The 22,073-nt window shown below is 39.8% G+C and overlaps 1 protein-coding gene across 4 annotated transcripts in view; it reads left to right on the top strand.

Moving 5' to 3' along the window:
- Positions 1-22,073, top strand: part of PIEZO2 (piezo type mechanosensitive ion channel component 2) — a 483,849-nt gene that overhangs the window by 377,776 nt on the left and 84,000 nt on the right. For all 4 annotated transcript variants that reach the window (XM_087756833.1, XM_087756825.1, XM_087756843.1 and 1 more), the window contains 9 exons: positions 6,887-7,018; positions 8,098-8,136; positions 9,936-10,074; positions 10,465-10,604; positions 12,687-12,923; positions 17,359-17,482; positions 19,128-19,378; positions 20,027-20,175; positions 20,906-21,079. In XM_087756833.1, the coding sequence (XP_087612959.1) occupies positions 6,887-7,018; positions 8,098-8,136; positions 9,936-10,074; positions 10,465-10,604; positions 12,687-12,923; positions 17,359-17,482; positions 19,128-19,378; positions 20,027-20,175; positions 20,906-21,079 (1,385 nt within the window). The remainder of the gene's footprint in view (positions 1-6,886; positions 7,019-8,097; positions 8,137-9,935; positions 10,075-10,464; positions 10,605-12,686; positions 12,924-17,358; positions 17,483-19,127; positions 19,379-20,026; positions 20,176-20,905; positions 21,080-22,073) is intronic.

Here is a 22,073-nt window from a genome sequence, read left to right as displayed (position 1 = left end):
AAAGGCAGACAAAATACATCACCTCTGAATTGAGATGTCTGATATTTGTGGTTTACATATATTAGGCTTCATAATAAAAGGTGAATGATGCCAGAACTGTCAGCTTGATTTATTAAAAAATTGTGTCTTAAGTTTCCAGAAATCTTAAGACTGGCTTTTTTAAAGTCACAAGGTTTTAAAAGATTGTGGTCCAGTGCCCTCTGGCATTGGGTTCTTTTAGGGTTTTTTCCCTATTATTTTTTTCTGCAGCTGCAGCAGCTGGAAACTTGCTTTTTTTTTTTTCCCCCTTAAGTGAAAACTGAGATTTCCAAATAATAGTATGATTTTAGCCTTGGGGCTGTAACTAAAACTTCACATCTCACAAACTGCGTAGTAAAATCATGAGAACTACTCACAGAGGAGTAACCACACGTGAAATGTAGTTAGTGGGAGCTGTGTGATCTCAGCATCTCTGGGAATGCATTTACAGTACCCGGGTTGTTTTCATCCAACTTTCACCATCTTTCAGTTTGATGCTGAGTCTAAGTTAGTTACTGTGCTTTTTCAGTGGAGAGAAATGGGCCTGTCTGTCTGAGGACAGAGTGAGTCCTGCAAGTTCCTCCAGGGACTAGAGAGGAACTATAGTGGACTTGCCTGCACGTCTTTCTTTTAGACTACTTGTGTTGTCTGAGATGGATATTCCCATAAGATACTAAAATCAGTCTCTGAGAACTGGAAACAAGTCAAATTAGAGGTGCTTTCTAAGCAATTGAGCTAGAGCAAGTAAGTATTAAAAGAGATTAGTTTAAGAAAAGTTGATGTCTCTCAAACCCATGGCTACATGAGTGGCAATACAAAGTCTTGGCACTCCCATGGGAACTCGAAATGCCAGGGGAATTATGCTTCCCTCCAAAGAGAAACGGACACTTAAAAAAGAGAACATTATAAAGAAGATGTTACCCATGCATTAATGCTTATTTTTGATGCACAGGATGTAGTGATGCAAGTATTTGTCATTAGAAAGAGAAGCTGAGATTTGCAAAATTTACTGTCTTTTACACATTTTCTCCTTATGGTCTTTTTTTTGCCTATATGCATTTTGTTTTTCCTTTAGTGGTGCCGTAGATCAGGAATTAATCTTTCTCTTACTAGCTTTCTCCTGGTAGACTCCGTTCTCAATTATTTAAATCCAGAAACAATTGTATTCCAGGTTTCATTGAAATGTTTTTTGACTTGTGAATTTGTGGTGCACTTGATTTATTATGGAACTAAGTATATAACCTGCCTTTACAATCCCCAGTGATTTCAAAGTTACACTGTATTTAGGATCTCACCACTAACCTACCTATAGTTGGATGGTGGCAAAGACAATATGCTATGTGCCATTTAGTGTAAAGCAGTTGTTCTCTGCATACTGCTGTCACATACAGTAAAAAGTGGCTCATCATAGAAATTTTATGCAAAAGAATCTCTTGAACAAAACCTGATTTGAAGAAAATGTGCATTATATGTTTTTATACGCATTTTATACGTATATATATTATACGTGATTATGCATAAGGAAATATTCAGTCTAAAAAGATGTACATAAGCTAAATATAATACTGGTGTAGCAGATTGTTAAAACAGAGTAAGACATGTAGACCTGGTGTTTTTTCCTTCTTGTGTGAATTACATCTTGGGGTCCTCCTGTAGACAAAATTTCTGTTGGATTGCAGCAGGAGTTGTCTCTGAGACAGATGCTCTTGAGACTGTCTCTGAATACTGCAGCTGATGAACAATTTTACAAGAACAATGCCCGCTTCAACTCTTGAGTTTCAGGATGAAGTTTTTTGTGTGTGCACCACAGTCTGTCAAAGTACAGCATGTATGAGATTTCAGTGTATGGTCTCTGTGTGGGATTCTGTATGGATCTTACTCATTCAAAAACGCCCTTGGCAGTCAGTGGAAGTTTTGCTTTTCTTATGCCAGCTATTTTGGATCCTGATTTGTTCTAACATTGACTCTTCTGAAATTCTACCTCTGCAAATAAGAAGAGGCAATCTGCCTCTGGAGATTTCAGCTCATAGTTGTAACTGCTAGTGCTGAATATATGAATAAGGCCCATTCATTCTGTTCAGTGAGTGGTAACAAAGTCAACAGTTACTGCAATTTAATGTAGAGTACTCTTATAGAATTTTTAGAATATTTTGAATTAAGAGGCATTTGAGAGTTGCTCAGATAGTGGAAGAACTGGAAGAATTAGGCAAGTCAAAGGACTCTCACAAGTTGTAATCATATGACTAGTACTGTGCTTTCTGACTTTTCTTCCTCATCTGAGAAAGAGAAAACAAGATTTCCCACCCTTCCCTATAGTCTCTTAGGCTAAAAATATGTTACTAAAATCATTGTCTACATCCTAGGTCTTTTGGTATTGTTTTGGTCGCCCTGGTGCCAAACTGAATGCTGTCGATAAACAGTTATTTATCATCCACATTTATATTAAAGTTTCAAATGGCAGTGACAAGTATTTTAAGCACAAAATCAGTTTATTTCATCTTACAGTTTGGCTAGGAATGCCCTTTTACAATCAAATATAAATACACAATTGTATGTGAAATGAGCTACCATTGCCTCTCAGAAGTAAAACTAAATTAATAACCATTGTTTATCTAAGTCAAGATTTAAAAAATAGGACCTTACTGTTAGGATTGGAATGGAGAGAGTTTCAAAAGCAGCTAGGGTGTTTGGATGTCCTGTTCCCATGGGTAGCTTTCCAGACCTCTGCCCAGCATCCTGATTTATTCATATTCTATTGCATCAGCTGATTTTGCATAAGCAATGAGAACACTTACCACTAGCTGGTTCCCATTAAAAGTCTAATTTGGGACCCTGCCTTTGAAACACCTCCAGTTCAGACAAAAGCTATCTTTTACACCATGAGGTATCTCTTTGTTGACAGTAGATAGAGTCTAAGTAAAACAGCAAGTACGAGGGCAGATGGATATTTCTGTTGCAAACCAAAAGTAAACTTAGTAAGACTTCATTTGAAGCAGAAATACAAGTATCTGCTAAGTAGAAAGGACAAAATAGGCAAGAGAAAAATCTTAAGTCCTTACAAACAGACCATTCAGGTTGAAATAAAATATGACAATTAGTTGCCTTGGCCAGTTGTTTTGTAGTTCATAACAGGGTAAGTTCAGAATAATGCTACTAAAGCTGGTGTATAATCTATATTTTGGCTGCAGCTTAGCAAAGTTCCTGAACCTCCACTTAAGTCCTACTGAAGTCAGTAAGACCTTGCCCCAGGTTCCAGGTTCCACAAGCATTTGTGTACTGTGCTGAATAGGGGTGGTTTTATGAAGCAAGACCTTACAGCTATACAAATGAGGATTTGGCTTAATACTCTAAACAACCAATAGCAGCGGAGATTGTGAAGAGAGGAAGTAGAGTTTTGGTAATTCTTTGAATTTGGTGATTCAAAGTTGGTTGAGCTTTGGTAAGTTCCAAGAGCAATGTAGAACCCTACTCGAGCACTTTTAATTTCTTATTAGAATCACGTGTGTATATTTAGTACTACAGCACTTTTTCACATAGGAAAAGAGTTTTTTTACAGCAGTATTTCGAAGCATAGGTAAGTCTACCTTTCAGTCCTCACCATAAGGTCTTGCACCTGGGAAAACATAATCCAGGAATGCAGCTCAGACTGGGTTCCACATGGCTAGAGAGCAGCTCTGTGGAAAGGGACCTGGGGGTCTCCGTGGACAGGAAGCTCAATATGAGCAAGCAGTGTGCTGCTGCGGCCAAGAAGGCCAATAGGATGCTGGGTTGCATCAAAAAGGGCATGACCAGCAGAGATAAAGAAGTCATTATCCCTCTCTACTCAGCGCTTGTCAGGCCACACCTGGAATACTGTGTACAGTTCTGGTCCCCGTTATACAAAAAAGATGTGGACAGGCTGGAGGGGGTCCAGAGAAGGGCCACCAAGATGATCAAGGGTCTGGGAAGCCTGCCGTATGAGGATAGGCTGAGAGAACTGGGCTTGTTCAGCCTTGAGAAAAGGAGGCTTAGAGGTGATCTCATCACCATGTACCAGTACTTAAAGGGGAGCTACAAAGAAGATGGAGACTCCCTTTTTACAAGGAGTCACATGGTGAGGACAAGGGGTAACGGGTACAAGTTACTCCCAGGGAGATTCCAGTGGGACACGAGAGGTAAATGTTTCACAATGAGAACAGTCAATCATTGGAGTAATCTCCCCAGGGAAGTGGTTGACTCCCCTACGCTGAACACGTTTAAGACTCATCTGGACATGGTGCTGGGCCATCTCATCTAGACTGTGCAAATTCTTGCCTAGAAAGGTTGGACCAGATGATCCTTGAGGTCCCTTCCAACCTGGTATTCTATGATTCTATGATTCCTACTAGTTTGGAGATAAACATCCAGGAATTAATGGATGGCAGAGTGGAATAGCCACTGCTATTATTATTCCATAATATACACTTTATGTTCTTTCATACCTTCCTCTGAAATTTTGAATACTTATTATTTCCATCGTAGCCAAAAATCTAAAACCCACATGAAGTCTTGGGAGGAGAGGAGAAACCAGAAAACTAAGGAATTGGAGAGGGCAAATAGTAATGAAAATAAAAAGTAGGGTCAAGGTCTGAGGTTCAAAATGAGAAATTGGGCAAAGGCAGAGGACAGAGTAACTTCAGTAGTGGCAGCTTCTCTCTGATGGTATCCTGGGGCCAGTGAGTCCTGCAGAGCAACACTGTGCTGGAGATGCTCACAGCTTTCACATGCAGCCCGCTGGCTCCAGAGCACCCCCTTCCTCCCTTTAGCACCACATGGTTGAAGTTCCTCCTCTCACCAGTATGAACAGCAAGGTTCTGCTGCTTTGTGACAGCTCAGCTGGGAAGCTGAAGATTGCAGGAGAAAGAGGGACAGTGCAGGAAGAGGTCTGGAGGAGCCCAAAGAGGAGCTGTAACCTAGCATGGTTTATATACACATACCCAGGCCTCCCACTTGTCACTGTGCTATAATAACATCCATGTTCAGTCTATTTGAGAGGCCTCATACCCCTGCTGGGCCATGGAATTAAGATGGAGTTAAGACCACTGCATTAGCAATCCTCTGCAATTTAGTGGTAATAGTTCCTGTCACAGATGAAGAAACGGAGCATGTGGATCATAGACAATCACGGAGTCACAGAACAGTCCAGGCTGGAAGGGACCTCTGGAGACCACCTGATCCAACTTCTTGTGAGAGCAAGGCCTCAGATTAGGTTGTCCAGGGCCAAGTCTTGGATGTTTCCAACAAAGGCAGCCAATGCCCGTGATTGATTAATTGTTCTCATGGTGAAATATTTTTTTTTTTAATATCCAGAAGGCATTTCCCTGAAGCAAATTATGCCCTTAGCCTCTTGTCCTATAACCGCGCCTCACTGTGAGAAGAGTACTTCTGTCTTCTCTAAAACTACAATTTAGGTATCAGAAGGCTGAAAAAAAACCAATTCCTGCGTCCTTCAGCTTCTCCAACCCTCTAATCATCTTGGCAATTTTCTGGTGGACCCTCGCCAGATTTTCTATGTCTCTCTTGAACTGGGGGATGCCAGAACTGAATTGCAGGCATGGCCTGACACTTGCCAGGTACAGTGGAATAATCACATCCCTTGATCTGCTGGCAGTACTCTTGCTGATGCAGCCCAGGACGTGTTTGCCTTCATTGCTGCCAGAGTTCACTGCTGGCTGATGTTCAGCTTGCTGTGCACCAGGACCCCCTGGGCCTATTCCACAGAGCTGCTCCCCACACAGTTGGTCCACAGCCTTTACTGTTATGTGGGTTTATTCCAGATGCAGGCATTTATATTCATCTTTGTAAACCCTGTACCTTTTTTGTTGGGCCATCTCTAGCCTATCTCTGTATGGTGGCTCTTCCTTCTGGCCCATCTACCTCACCTCCTACTTCAGCGTCAACCACAACCTTTATGTGGGTGCATTCCATCCAGGTATTTTTGAAGATACTGAATAGTAGCAGACCTACTGTCAGTCCCTGAGGAACTCCACTCATTACCAACCACCATTTTGACTTTGAGCCATTTACCCACTTTGAGTAAGACAGTCTAGCCAGTTCTCCACCCATCTTGTGGTCCATCTGTCAAGCCCGTATCTTACCAGCTTGTCAGCAAAGATGTTGTGAGACACTGTGTCAAACACGTTGCTAAAATCAAGGTAGCTGACATCCACAGCACTCTCTTCATCCACTAAGCCAGTTTCAGCATAAATAGCAACCAGATTACCCTTGGTAAACCTGTATTGGCTTTTTCCAGTCATCTTGTCCTACATACGAGCATGAGCGCATGCAGGTGTTTTTATGGCTTGTCTCAGAAGCTAGACTAGATGAGCCTAGATGTATGACCACCACTGACTACTTTGTTACATACTGAGGCATGGACTGGTGAGTTAGGTTAGCCTTTAATGGTAGATAGGTACGCGCAAAAGGTTTTGATCTTTTTAGTTCTTCAGTTGTTTAGTAAACCAGAATTGGCTTTTCACATCTATAGGCAGGTGAGAAGTGTGAATTTTCTTCCAATACACTACCTTGAAAATTAAACACCCGTATACTGGCTTACGGTATGACTATGTAGCAAGGTAAGATGTGGAGGTCTGTGTAATTCTGGTGTCTTGTAACTATCAGGAAACATCTTGGCATTGACAGAGTAGCAGTTATGGAAAAGCTCTGCCATCATTTCTGAAAATGTCATCTCAATAAAAGTCTTCTGTCATAGATCGAGTGCATTAGACACTAAAAGATGTTTCAAAGACATACTTTGGAGAGGGCACATCAATTAGGAGAAAATTTAAATTCCTCTGGTAAAATTGTTATTTACAGAGCTATAACTAGTCTTGTCATTTGTATTGTTTAGCAGATGCCTGACGAAGAGAAATCTGTTAGCAGGGAAGATGACAAAGAAATAGCCTGCAGCCCAGTTCCAATGACAGCGGAAAGAAGACGCAGTCTGTGGTATGCAAGCCACTATACAACTGATGAGAGAAAAGTAAGGCTGGAGGGGGAAGGGTCTCTGCATTAAATCTATTTCAATCAGTCAACTTTATCTCAGTTACTTTGAAATTAAGGGAAGCAGCATTATATAGGTTAAAAGTAAGAAGATCTTCACGTGTGATTATATAAATCAGATATAATATCAAGGCTGTGTGGCAAAGTAGGAATATATTTTGTGAAAATTAATAAAACAAAACAAGAACCAGGGTAAGGAAGTAAAAGAAGAGCATGCTCTGTGTTTTTGGCTTCCACATTTAAGAAGTTTAGGGACAGCCTTTTGGCATGAGGCCGTTATGTTTGTGCAAAACAGCTAGAAGGTCTGTCAGGGAGCTAAATCCTGATGTAAAGATCTGATCTGCCTTGTAACTAATGACTGCACTGTCCTTGCTAAGGGGGGACTGCCAGTTTATCTTCCTCCAAGCATATTGGTGCCCTTGTTGGATATTTATAGCAGGGCAGGTAAGGCAGTTGGTGTAAAAGCTCCTGGAAAGGTCCAGCTTCTACCATCAGTCCTCACCAGCTGCAGTGCAAAATTTCATTTGATGAGTTAGAGTCAAATTTGGGATATACAAACACTCTTAAGGCACATATACTCAAGCCCCAAGAACTCTGCCATAATAATAGTAATGGTAAATGAGCTGGCAAATGAATGAAGTATCCCATTTTATATTAGTATAAACATTTCATTGGAAGTATTTTTATAATTACAGTCATTCTAATGATCATTTAAAAACTTAGTTTTTAAGCATTGGATCATTAGAAAGACATTAGAAAGCAGTTAATCAGTATAATGCCATACTGATTAATTCTTTGACCTAGTATCTAAAATTTCAATGCAACATTCTCAGTTTTGGTCTAGAATTCACAGGAACATACAGTAATGTTATGTCAATGCTATGGCACACTAAATATCACTTTATGGATCATAGTGTACAATTCTGCTGGCTTTTTAAGAATTTGTTAGTGCAAATCTGCAAAAGTCAGCAAATATGCATGCATGTATTCAAAAAGTTAGACTTATTAATGCTTGAGCCATGCTTCTTTAATAATTTGTCCTTGCATTGCTTTTTGCAGCTTCTGTCAATGACCCAAGATGAATACAAGCCATCGGATGTTAGTATACTACTAGTCTTTGTAATTTTTTTTACACTGATATGTACAGATAAAAGCTTAGATAACATTTTTAACACTTCTTTATTTTGGTTAGCCTGCCATTCGCCCTATAACCTTGATTATCCTAAATATAATTGTCTTTTGCTTCCTTAATAATTGCACTGTAAAACCACCGATTAGCCCTAAAATTGATCATTTGAAATTAAACTGCTTGTAGTAGTACCAACTGGCAAATGATCTTTGCTGTTTCATTGGGTTAAATAAGATATCAAAATATGCTTTCTAATGCAAGCCATCTTTAAACTTGATTTAGCTTCTTTGCTGTGTTTTTTTCTTGCATTTGTGTTGAAATGCTGCGGTCCTTAAAGCATGACTGACAACACATATGAGTTCAATTTGCAGATTACAGAAAATCCAAGTCTTTGTTTGAACAGACAGCAAATGATCCATTTATCTTGACTGCTATAGACCCTAGCAGACTCTGGAAGCAGAAACATCCTCTCTGTTCAGCATGCACGGAAGAACGGAAATGCAGATGAACTTTGGGAGTGGCTATAACCAAACCTAAATGTGCTCCACAGCCTGTGCTTGGTGTAGCTGCTGAATATAACTGAACATAACCCAGATACTATTCTGAAACAGTCCACACTTGCCTGTGCATGGTTTCAAGAGGCAAAATATGCTCCTATCTCACAGCCTAATCAGAAATCAGTCCTCAGTATGTACTACCATCAGTAACCCATTGCATGCAAATTTCTGCCAATACGAGAGAGATTTATGATTGTGGTTGCTGGAGCCCTAATCCAAACAAGCACAAGAGCTGAAATTTAATTAAAAAAAAATAAAACAATGAAAAAGAATGTTGAATTAGTACTGCAAAGTGGCATAAATGTGGCATCAATAACAATAATTACCACAACTGGTTTTACTAATGGTAGCAAATGTAGATCTCACAGTAATAATTTTAAATTGAAAGCAATTTATAATCATTATTTTCATAACTACTGGAAATAATTAGATGTGAATTAAAGTCTGAATATCTCGACATATTAGTTTGCCTAAGAAGGAGGATGAATTTTTGGTTACAGCTTTAATTTAAACACAGGAGATATAATAATACTTTCCTAGCTTGGCTGTAAAAAGCCAATTTAACCTGGGAAAGGCAGGATGTCTGAAGATGGGCTCACTGAGTTACCGTTTGTGCTCTGAGCCGTGCGGTCAACCTTAGCCTTCCCCAGCTGTGGATGTGTTAACTTAGTCCACCTTTACACTGTTTTTTCTTTCCATTTCATTTCATAGGTAGGATAGGCCAAGAGCATGCAAACAGTCATTTACCATGGCTCAGCTGACTGCAGTAACTGAATTGCTTTTTCTTGTGTATCTACACTTTTATTCCTTTTCAGACTGCTTGTGTGTAAATTGAAGTGTTACCTAATGCAGTGTAACATTCTGGGAATTTGGAAAAAAAAAAAAAACTTGAGATCTTCTAATGGAAATACTTATAGAAGTTCAAAGACGCAGCAGTATTTTACTGTTTGCTAAAGAACTTCACTGAACAAATTTGTAATTCTATCGATATTGCATAAAAAGCTAACAACAATTAATTTTGGAAGCTGCTATGTGCTACTTTTGCATGCAACATGACTATAACATATCAATTTCTTTGGAAAGAAGTAACTGCAGTTATGTGTTAAGCTCCTTTAACATTGGCAATCCAACACTAGCGAAGCACAGAAGTAGGACTCTCATTTTCATAAGAGCCACCCTAAATGCAATGCCTTTCTCTGTTGTCCTGGCAGGTGCTGCTAGTAACAGTGAACGGGAACCCTACCGACTATCACACCATCCACCCCACACTGCCATTAGAAAATGGTCCGGCCAAAGCAGACATGTACTCAACACCACAGTACAAATGGGAGCCTTCGGATAACGTGTCAGGTAGTGAATTGCCTGGGGATTACCCTTAGGTCCATATTTTTTCTTATTCTGTGTCTCCGTTCACTGCCTCTAGCTTTTATTTTCATCTTGGTAAGCTCTTTGGCCTGTTAAAGTTAAATAATTGCTGTCACCTTACAATGATAGCTGACCACACGGCAATTTTGTAAACTGGGCTGTAGGCATACACTGTATAAAATACTTTGCCTACCAACACAGTGCATTGCTTTACTGTGCCTAAATGTAATTTTTCTTTGGTTCCCATCTTGAGCTTGCTGATTGCTGTACAAGTAGCCGTCAGAGTGATTACGAGTGAAACCATTCCAGGAGAGAGTGCATATACTACTTTTAGACCAGCATGAATTGCAAATCAGAATTTCTTTTTCTACTTAGAAAAGGAAGAGGAGGAGGAGGAGGAAGAGGAAGAGGAAGTTGCTCAGGAGGAAAAAGAAAATGTTAAATTACATGCCCTGGTCTCTGTGTTCCAATTTATCATGAAACAAAGTTACATTTGTGCTCTGATAGCTATGATGGTAAGTACTGGCAACAAAAACAATAATGCTGTTAATTTTACAAATAAATGTGTCTTCTCAATGTTTTCCTGAAAGTAATCTCATCAGTTGGTTTTCAGTAAGTGTTTGCATCAGGGTTAGAAAATATCAATATGGTGTCTGCATCATTTTGGGTACATTTTAGGTTATTAATGCATAATTCCTAGGCCTGTTATAGACCTATAAATAGGGCAACACACGGGGTTCTGGGTAAAGCATCACATTTCCAGGACTGGGAGCCCTGGGTTTTGTTGTCTGTTGAATGTTATAAGACCACTGGGGCTCAGTTTTCTATTGATTCCAAAGCTTCTGCATAAGCAGGCTTGCTGTGCTTTTGCTCCACTCAGAAATTTGCCTACAAAATTAAAGCATTTCATAGTGATATAGTAAATTTTAAAAATATAGATCCTATTTCAGGTTGAAGCATGCGTCCAGTTACTCTCTGAGAAGAAAAGATCTATAAAGTCTGATTTCCTATATTGACACAGAAAGATCTCAAGGAAAAGACTTTGTGCCAAGCGAGATTTTGCTATTGTTTTATTTACTGCCCTTATTTGTCTTTCTCATGTTGTTGCTTGCTTTTAAGCCCACTTGATGCAAATACCTTGAGCTGCACTGTAGCAAGTTTTCAGCATAATGGTTAGGTCTCTCTCTATATTCCCAATCCAAGCTTTGGTTTTACTGTTTTGGAAAGGTTTCAACTGTGATAAAATTAACCATAAAGCTTCTTGGCCCAATTTTGCATTAAAAATGGTAAAACAAATTAGCTTGGCTGCTTCTTGTTTGCATAAAGTTTCAAACTTTATTTGCTGTCCTTCAACAGGAGAAGTTTCTCAACTAAATAAAGCAGACTCCTTGTGCAGAATCTGGATCTCGCTTGGTGCATGCTGAGACATTAGCAAGTAGTTGTTTTCATATTGACACAATGCCTCTTTTTCCTATTTTTTAAACTCACATGCTTCACATGATCTGCATTTCCTTTTTAATTCATTTCTAAGGTCATATCTCTCAGAATCAAAGGAGAAGATATATTGGAACAGCTTTCTTGTAGTTTAATATTGAGACACTACTAGCTTTTTTCTTAGTGATATATCCCTATTTTATATGACTCAAATTCTTTTATTAATTTGTGGTATGACCTGATGCAAGTTCCACTTACAGCATAGCCAAAGATAGCTCAGTGGAAGTTATTTCTTATATGGGCACAGAGAAGTAGCATATTAGTGTTGTTCACATACTCTTAAAAGACATCATTTCCGAGGGGGCTGAGCTAAACTGATTGCAATATTCTTAATGTTTCATACTTTTCTATTTAAATTGTAAAGGAATCTGAAGTGTTTTATTGACAGTTATTCCACAGTTATACCAGCATATATATAACAGAATTTGGTCCTAAATCAATAACATAATGTTAATAAAAAACACTTAAACCCCCAATCCTTTTCCCCATGTGTTTAATAGAGCAGTTTTCAGTAACCGATTTCTGCAAGCTATAGAAAACATTCTGTAGTTGTGAGTATTTCAGGTAATCTAACGTGGTTAGTGTGGACTAAATGTTTTTCAGGTTAGATGTGTGCAGTATGTGCATACTGTAGCTTTCCATTTTAAATTGATTCCAGAAAAGCTAGAACAGTATGGAGTTAGCATAGTTTTGTAAGTCTGCAAAGGCCTTGAATGTAGTAGCTATTGAATATGTTTTGCTATTCCTACTCTGAATTCTCTGCTGCTAGTTTTGCAAGAAGATCTTATGTGCCCAGAAGTTTGTACTTTCCACCTCTTTTTGGTGTAACGAGAAGCAATGAATCTGCTTACAAACCTTACCAAGATGCAATTAATGCACAAAGCAGGGTTCACCCTCAGCTGTGGACTTCTTAAGAATCCACTTTCTGCACGTTCTCCAAGGGGTTTGTTCTAGCTGGCCTAGTAGCTGACTAATATGGGTGAGAGTCTCATGACAATGAAAATGTGTGTTAAGAAGCATAAGTTAAGTGTAACTGGCAATATGCATCAATGTTCCTGAATGTATCTGTGAACATTTTTTCCTCTCTTTCCTCCTTCCACAAGGCGTGGAGTATCACGTATCACAGCTGGCTGACTTTTGTGTTACTGATATGGTCTTGCACATTGTGGATGATTCGGGACCGAAGGAAATACGCCATGATCAGTTCACCATTCATGGTTTTCTATGGAAATTTACTGCTAACATTGCAGTATATATGGAGTATTGAGCTCAAGAATGATGAGCTTCCTCAAGTATCTGGTTTTTTAGAAAGAAAGGAACCTGGGGAGTTGGCATCAAAGGTAGGTGTTACAAACAGCTGAGATTTATTTATGAAACCACAAAATATATTGTGATAAAAAAATGTGGATCTCTTGGCATTTCTTTAATAGTGAATCCTCAGTATTCAGTATAACCGTGTTCAGTACCAGTTCTACAATAAAGGATAAGTCATTAAAAATAGTCTTCAGAAAACTGCTTCTTGCTTGTTAAGTTAATACCAAAACAAATATTTCAGACATCTTTGTAGATTTTCATGATAATTCTGTAGAAAATTCTTAGTGGATGGAAATTACTCACTTGTTTGGTTTTATAAACTGGATACAAAACTAGATGTGATTTGATTTGTTAGATTAATATCCATGGGATGTCAGGTCTGTCTCTGAATTTGATGGCAACTGGAACTGTGGTGTCACTGCAATTACCAATACTACTCACTCGCTTATGATTTGGCACAAGAAGCAGTATGTAGCTGTGACTGAGCTTTAATTCTTTATCCTTACACCTGAAGCAGCATGAGTTGGAATTCATTTCGGGTCAGAAACAAGAGAGTTTGTTGACCTCAGTGCGTGATAGATTTTTTTCTTTGATGTCTTGAAGGTGCTACAAAATGCATTTTGTTTGGCAGGTTTGCTTCTGGGGAAGGGAATGAGCGTAAATAGGAAGTTGTTTCCTAGAGCACCCAAGAGGGGCGTCTCAGAGCGTGCATCTAGTTGGCACTGCTCCCCTTGTGCTAAGTGAATCACTTCCCTTGTGAATGCTAATTACCATTTAAGGTGATTCTGTAAGTGATTTTCCTTGTTGGCAGCGCCCTTTGGACAACCATTTCTGGGTCTTTAATGCATTTGAAAATTAGTGAGTGCTGTATTATTTCTCGGGTAAAGGTAGGACTACTTTAGTAAGAGAGCTAAAGCTCAAGGAGTTCTGCAAGAGAAGTTCTACAGTTTCTCTCCATGACTTTGTAAATCTCTAAGGAGTTTTAACTGTCTTAATACGTCAGCCCCTTTGACATTGGTTCTTATTAGCTATACCATCAAATATCTTATCTAAAACTAGCTGGTGTCAAGAAAGGAAACTGTTGTGTATATATGATGATTTGGCCACACACATACAACTAATAGAAGAGGTCTAGTGGGTTTTTTTAGGCTGAATATAATGCACTCTGTAAATTTCACAGAATCACAGAATGGTCGAGGTTGAAAGAGACTTCTGGAGGTCATATGGGCCAACTCCCCTACTCAAGCAGGGCCATCTAGAGCTGATTGCCCAGGACCATGCCCAGATGGCTTTTGAATATCCCCAAGAATGAAGACTCCACAACCTCCCTGGGCAACCTGTGCCACTGCTCAGTCACCCTCACAGTAAAAAAGTGTTTCCTGATGTTCAGAGGGAACCTCCTGTGTTTCAGTTTGTGCCCATTGCCTCTTGCTCCATCACTGGGCACCACTGAAAAGAGCCTGGCTCCATCCTCTTTCCACCCTCCCTTCAGGTATTTATAGACATTGGATAAGATTCCCTCTGACCTTTCTCTTCTCCAGGCTGAACAGTCCCAGCTCTCTCAGCCTTTCCCTATAGGAGAAATGCTGCAGTCCCTTCATCTTCGTGGCCATTCAACTGGACTCTCTCCAGTACATCCATTTCTCTCTTGTACTGGGGCACCAGAATGGAACACAGGACTCGAATTGTGGCCTCACCAGTGCTGAATAGAGGGAAAGTGTCACCTCCCTTGACCTGCTGGCAACAATCCGCCTAATGCATCCCAGGATACCATAGGCTTTCTTTGTCGTAAGGGCACATTGCTGGCTCATGTTCAACTTGGTGTTCACCAGGACCTGCAGGGCTTTTCTGCCAAACTACTCTCCAGCTGGTCGGCCCCCAACATGTAATGGTGCATGAACTAGTTGTTCCTCCCCAGGTGCAGGACTTTGCACTTCCCCTTGTTGAACTCCATGATGTTCCTGTCAGCCTGTTTCTCCAGCCTGTCAAGGTCACTCTGGATGGCAGCACAACCATGGTGGTGTATCAGCCACTCCTCCCAGTTTTGCATTATCAACAAACTTGCTGAGGGTACACTCTGCCCCATCATCCAGATCATTAATGATGTTGAACTGGACTGGATCCAGTATTGACCCCTGGGGTACATTGCTAGTCACTGACCTCCAGCTAGACTTTATACCACTGATCACCACCCTCTGAGCTCAGCTGTTGAGCCCATTTTCAGTCCACCTCACTGTCTGCTCATCCAGCCCATACTTCAGCAGCTTGTCTATGAGGATCTTGTGGGACACAGTGTCAAAAACCTTCCTGAAGCCTAGACAGACAATATCCACTGCTCTCCCCTCATCTACCAAGCCAGTCATTTCATCATAGAAGTTTACCAGGTTGGTCAAGCATGACTTCCCCTTGGTGAATCCATGTTGACTATTCCTGATGATTTTCTTGTCCTTCATGTGCCTGGAAGTGGTTTCCAGGATTAGCTGCTCCATCACCTTAGAATCACAGGATCATAGAATGGTTTGAGTCAGAAGGGGCTTTTAAAGATCATCTAGTCCAACCCCCCTGCCATAGGCAGGGACATCTTTCACTAGATCTGGTTGCTCAGAGCCCCATCCAACCTGACCTTGGACACTTCCAATGAGGGGGCATCCACAGCTTCTCTAGGCAACCTGTTCCAGTGTCCCACTCCCTCACCTTCCCAGGGACTGAGGTCGTAGCCCTGCACAGAGGTCTCTGATTCCTTGTGTTTATTGCCCATGCTGCATGCATTAGTGTACAGGTACTTCAGAGAGGCACCTGACGTTGGTTTCCCAGAAAGAATCTGGAAGGTTTCCCTGTAATGGTGCCTTGAAGGCATTTCCTTGCTTAAATACAAATGCTTGAGGTGACCCCACATAAGCCCTGTTTTGCTGATTATGTGTTTCCTTTCATTCACATCACCCCAGGTGCCCTTTGCTTGTCAGCCCTGTCCATCACTCTCACTCAAGGCTGCTAGTAACCCTGTCCATCCCCATTATTCATAGTTTAAAGCTCTTTGAATAAAGGTTGAATTTAAATAAAGATTGGATACTGTATTCTGCAAAGAGAGGAAAATAGAAAGAAATGTACTGTAATTCTTTCTGCATAATTTTCTGCATGCTATGTGTGTGTTTCCTGATCTGAAAAGGAAATAAAATGGATACTGTAAAAGGTGGACTAAAAGCATTTCTTTAATCTGCAACAGTTTAAGACTTTTCTTAGAGCCAGCTCTGGCTCTGGAAATGCCAAAGAGAACAAGGAGTAAACGCAACGGGGAGACGGAGCTAATCACCGCAGAATGAATCTGTGTTTTACAATATCAATGGTTTGTGTTGCAAGAGCCAGAGCTCCAGGAGGAATCTGGAGAACCTGTGACAATTCACACAGGCTGACAGTCTTCTGCTGCAGCTCAGTGTTAGCCACAGAGTCACTGAAAACAGCTATCACTAGCCTGGGACCTCTCCTTCCCCCACGTAGTACCTGCACGTTAGCTGAAAAACAGGAGGGTTCTTTCCATTGTATTACTGGCCTTGTCATTCTATTGTACGCAAAATACTTGGCTCTTACGTGTTTCCTATTTTTCACTTCTAGCTTATAAAGTAGCGATATAACCCTTGTTCTGCACCGCTGAAATCAATGGAAACTTTGAAGAATGTAAACATAAAATCAAGTGTGTGATGAATAGGCATCATGCTGTTTTCTGAATTCTGGCCATCTATCAGTATTGCAAGCTGTTGAATTTAGCTTTTTGCAAAACACAGAAATGCAGTCTTCATTAAAGAGATTTATTTATTTCTAAGGTATGCTGCTGCTATGGAATTATCGTCTCTTAAAGCTCTTCAAAGAATTAAGAGCCATCTTAAATCTTGTAACTGCTCCAAATGCAAGGCATATTCAGCTGTGTCTTTTGTAACTTAAAGACATACAAAGAATGTTTTTATTTTTAAATTAATTATGTTTAAGCACCTGAAGTACCAAACCTCCAAAATCAAAAGACTTAGGATATATACCAAACCCTAATAATCACAACACACTCACTTGCCTGTGCTTCTTACATGCAAAAAGGAAAAAATGAACAAAAATGGACAGATGGAAGTTATACCAATCAATATATAATGAGAAGATCCTTAAACTTATAAGACAAGAGTTAAAAACTGAATAGAATGGGGGAGAATAGAACAGTATAGGTAAATACCTTTAAGAAAAGATGCGGATCGAATTACCCAATGGAAAAGTGCAAATGAAATAAAGTTGTTTTCAATACAGAACATTTCCTAAATAACTTCCACAAAGATGCACTTTGACACTGATGCCATCGTTACTGTTTTCTGATGGACAGAGAAAACAAAGGCATGCAAAATTTATGAAAGCGTATGTTTGTATTAGCAGGATATAGGATATATAAATAGTCTGTTGGTTTTTTTTTTTTATTTTTGTTTGCAGATTCTATTCACAATTACTTTCTGGCTACTGCTTAGGCAACACCTCACTGAACAGAAAGCACTTCAGCTAAAAGAAGCTACTTTATCTGAGGTCAAAGTTGGAAGTGAAGAAAATGAAGAAAAAGGTAAAGCCACCTCCAATTAGCCCATCAGTCGTGATAGAAGTTCCAGTTACTGCATTTCTGTAATGCTGAAAGCAATTAGCAAGATGCCTCTTATTAGCTAAGAAAGATACTACAAAATCTATGTGCAACTCTCTCTTGGGATATAAAAATAAAACACCTTTAAACTTCAGAAATTCAAATAAAATGAGAATTCTCTTTACTGGAAGGTAATTGAAATAACTGATTTGAGAAATGTCATGGAATTTTCAAATAATCAGTTTACTCCTGTGTCCCAGACTCAAACCAGCAGATTAATTTCCTTAGGAGTTTAACCACAGGAGAAGAAGAGTTTACGTAGGAAAAGTCAGTTGCTAAATACCTTGGAAGTTGTGTTTGTACATAAACACTTGCACAAAACCAGAAGTTAAACTCCTAAGTTCAATGGGAAAATAAACATGTATATTTTTCAGTGCAGGGGCTCATGCTATCAGAAGCATACCTCAGAGCAAAGTTTACTGCTACAGTTTCAGCTCATCTAACAGCTTCGTGGCCTGTTCTCTCTTTTGCTACTGGGCACATGTTCCCCCAAACCTTGCTTGCCCTTTTCTGTCTCTCTGGATGCTGATCTGAACAAGTTCAACTCATTGAAATGGTAGAAAGCCAGCCTGGGAAGCAGTGATGAAGCTTCCTTTTTGATTAATTACAATATTTGTCTAAGTAAAACATTTGATCAGTGTCAGAGCTGGACACTGCAAGGATTTGCAAGGCAAGAGCAAGGAAAGAGTCTGAGGAGAGGGATGATGAGCAGGACAAAAGGAGTGGGTGAGCCTTGTGATGGTGAAGTCTCGATATTGTTCTCAATGTGAAGAAAAACATTACAGCTATGTGCTGTGAGGTTGAGAAGCCCTGTTATCTGGATACTTGCTTATGTGTACTTGCTATTCGGGGGACAGTTACTCCGCCCTCCACAAGCTTCACAAGGTTAATAACTGGGGAATCCTGACCTCTTCATAGGGCAAAAGTGGCTTGTCTTTTCTGCAATGGCTCAGGTACAGCATAAGAAGCTGGAGAAGTGGTAGTTTCTTTGAAAACCAGCAGTGTTAGTGCAGCATTTATATTTTTTGCACTTGTTTGAGTTTATGTTAAAGTTTTCTATTGCTTGTGGTTTTTGGAGGTAACCACAATATTCTCTAAAGGACAAAACTCAAGATGAGAGGTTCAAACTCAAGATGAGAGTTTAAAGTTTAAAACTCAAGATGAGAGGTTTCTGGTGGTGCTGGTGGTTTCTTTGTTTTCCAGTTTAAAAGGTTTCTTGCCGGGGAGTATAGGTATTGCCATGGAAAGTGTTTTGACTGTTATCCATTATACAACCCTTAGGCTCTAATTTTCTGCTACAGCTGCCTGCATTTCAGACAAAGTGAAGACGGGTGTCTGGTAAGGATGTATAGCTATGCACTATATGGCTCCAGGAGCAGGTTGAACCTCATATGAAGTTAAAACTCTTTCCCCTACTCTGGAGGCATGTATGACTCAGAAATACAGTCTCTTGTGAATATTGTGTTTTAAGTTTCTGTGTTGTATGCAGAGATTTTACTTTCCACCCATTTCAATTCTTACTAAAAGTCCCCAAAACAGACAGAGGCCAAATGAGACTCTGTATTTGCAGAAGAGGAGTTGCAAGAGGGAGAAGTAGCAGAAGAACAGGAGGAAGAAAAGCAGGAGGAGGAGGAGGAAGAGGATGATGAGGATGAACAGGATATTATGAAAGTCCTGGGGAAGCTGGTGATGGCTATGTTCATCAAGTACTGGATTTACGTCTGTGGGGGCATGTTCTTCTTTGTCAGCTTTGAGGGTAGAATTGTCATGTACAAAATCATCTATATGGTACTGTTCCTCTTCTGTGTGGCCCTCTATCAGGTAAGTAAGAACTGTGTTAACTAAATTTTTTCCTTGAATACAATGGTTCATACCTTTAACTTGGTAATAAACTAGCTCTAAACAGAATTCATAAACAGCATGTTTATTCTTTGGTTAGATACAACATAATAAGACCATTTGAAGGGCTTAAAACTAATTCTCCTTTGGCTTTTGATTATAGCGACAGGCAAAACGCACATAAATTAGATGCATACAATACACACCTCTGTGCTGGGACTCTGTGTGGGAAAATTCTGGGCCTGTGCACATCCTACATAGCCACCAGTTTTTGTGGCAGCTGGTCCACACAGCTTCCACACCCCAGTGAGCATGGAGTCCCTCTCCTCCTGGACTTTTATCCCCTAATGGTGATGAAACTGAGTGACTGAAGCTGTCCCTGGCCTTTGTGTCTCTGGTCATGTCCCAACAGACATTTTTACACAGAAGTCTGTACTTGGGGGCATGTGCATCAAGAGTAAAAACTGTGTCTCAAAGAACTGTGGCTGCTGTTGGGTAAGCATTGCTTACTTCAGTCCAGCTAGGAAAAATACTTTTCTTAGTCTTTGTTTGCCAGTGCAGTGTTGTCAGTATTTTTGTCAGTATCTTTGCCTTCAGCTTGTTTCAACATCTTTAGTGTGTGATTTTCAGGTGCACTATGAATGGTGGAGAAGGATTTTAAAATACTTTTGGATGTCAGTGGTTGTTTACACAATGTTGGTACTTATCTTCATCTATACATACCAGTTTGAGTCGTTCCCTGGATTGTGGAAAAACATGACAGGCCTGGATGAAAACAAGTAAGTGTTTTAGATTAATTTTATTTTTTCTTTGGACTTTTGAGTTCAGTGTGGTGGAATGCTCTGAGAGCAGTCTTCCTTCTTGTGTGGGAAGAACATCATGAGACCATCCCCAGACTCAGCTCTGAAGCCATAGGTTTTTTGGTGTTACAATAGAGATGAGCAAGGGCATGAGGGGGGCTTAAAGAGTCATATTGCATCTGCTGCCAAGGCGTGGGCACCACTCCTGTTCCCAGTACAGTGCCAATACTCCTCTCTACCTCTGACCATAGGAGCAAGATCTGGGAAGAGATTAGGGCTAGATTTGCAGGATGTCTGGAGCTGATGAAGGTGGACATGCCTTCCTGCTAATAAGGAGGGCTGTGTTTCTTCATCCTCATGATGTGTTGGGCATTTCTGAACAGGCGCTTATATGAGAAAGTACATGCAATATGAGTGGATCTCCAGTGCAGGACTTTCAATTAGAGCCAAGTCATCTGGTTGGAGAGATCGATGGCAGGGCTGGTTCATTCAACTCTGTACATTTACAGTATCTCTCTACATTACTCAGTCCAAATGCAAGATATTTGCATTGTAAAACTTGCTGGTTTAGAAGAATTTTAAAAACTAAAAACACATAACAAGTACCAGCCCCTTATTTCCTATTGCAAATGATTTGTAATAATGTTTACTGGCAAGTAAAAGATTTTGGTGTGAAAAGGTGGCTTAGTGGCTTACCTTTTTTTTCCAGACTAGCAGACCTTGGCTTAAAACGGTTTTCTGTGGCTGAGCTGTTCACACGCATCTTTATCCCCACCTCCTTCCTACTGGCGTGTATCTTACACCTCCACTATTTCCATGACCGTTTTCTCCAGCTCACTGATTTAAAAGCTGTAACCAGCAAACAGGACAACACTATTTACAGGTAAAGAAACAAAATAAATGAAGCTATTGGTTATCTGTATGAAAAAGCTGTTTCTGACTGTCTTGTAATGCTTACTTTCCATTGGATGTTATTTGCCTTTGCTATGACTACCTGGCTTAAAAAGAACACTGAAGTTTTTCATTTTGGGGTACATTTTCAAAGGTACTAATTGTATTTATGTATTTATCTCATTGGCTTTGACCTTTAAAGGGAGTAAGATGCTTAATTGCTATGTGTGCCTTTTTGTAAGTCCTGTCAATAATAGGAAATACGGCTTTTAATTTGGGTCAATTCTGTTTTGCAATGTCCATTTTAAGGCCCAAATGAAGATTGGGATCTTTGGCAAATACTGCATTTGCATTGGACAATTAGGCCTTTTTGTAAAGTTGAACTTCAGAAATGGAAAAATCCCAGACCTGTGGTCACCCTTTAAAGTACTGACCCTTAGCTATGCTAGCTCTTTCAGACATTCAGCAATCTCATCAAGAAGTTCATTAGCATTTTTTCATGATTCTGGGACCTCACTTTTCCAGTGTTTAACTCTTTCATATTCTCCTTCATAAAAACATATCTGGCCTAGAATCCTGCTCCAGGAGTATAAGAGAGAGAAATGGTTTCATAGTACATAGTTTCATATTATGCAATATTTACTCTAATTCTTTGAAGAAACCAATTCATTTAGACGCTATTTTTAGAGTGTTTACCTGTCCAATGATAAGTGTAACTTAGCTGCATGTCTGTGAATGGGGACTAGCTGTAACATCACGTACACCACAGTGTGTTGTACACAAGCATTTACAGAAGCATTTCAGATGTTTTTCATGCATTCAAATGAATATGAAGCAACTTACAGTGTATGGTACAAGTATGTTTGTGTTCCCGATCAGCAGTGCATGTGAATAAGCTCTACTTTTATAGAATGCTTCTGGTTTCCATATTTAAATAAATTGCCAAAACCAGAACAAATCAAACTTGATAAAATTTCCTAAAAATG

Source organism: Nipponia nippon, unplaced genomic scaffold, assembly GCF_047370975.1.
Source record: "Nipponia nippon isolate SJK-2023a ecotype South Korea unplaced genomic scaffold, ASM4737097v1 scaffold_1, whole genome shotgun sequence".
NCBI lineage: Eukaryota > Metazoa > Chordata > Aves > Pelecaniformes > Threskiornithidae > Nipponia > Nipponia nippon.
The sequence above is the reverse complement of the archived record's forward strand: the minus strand, read 5'-3'. Positions and strand labels throughout refer to the sequence as shown.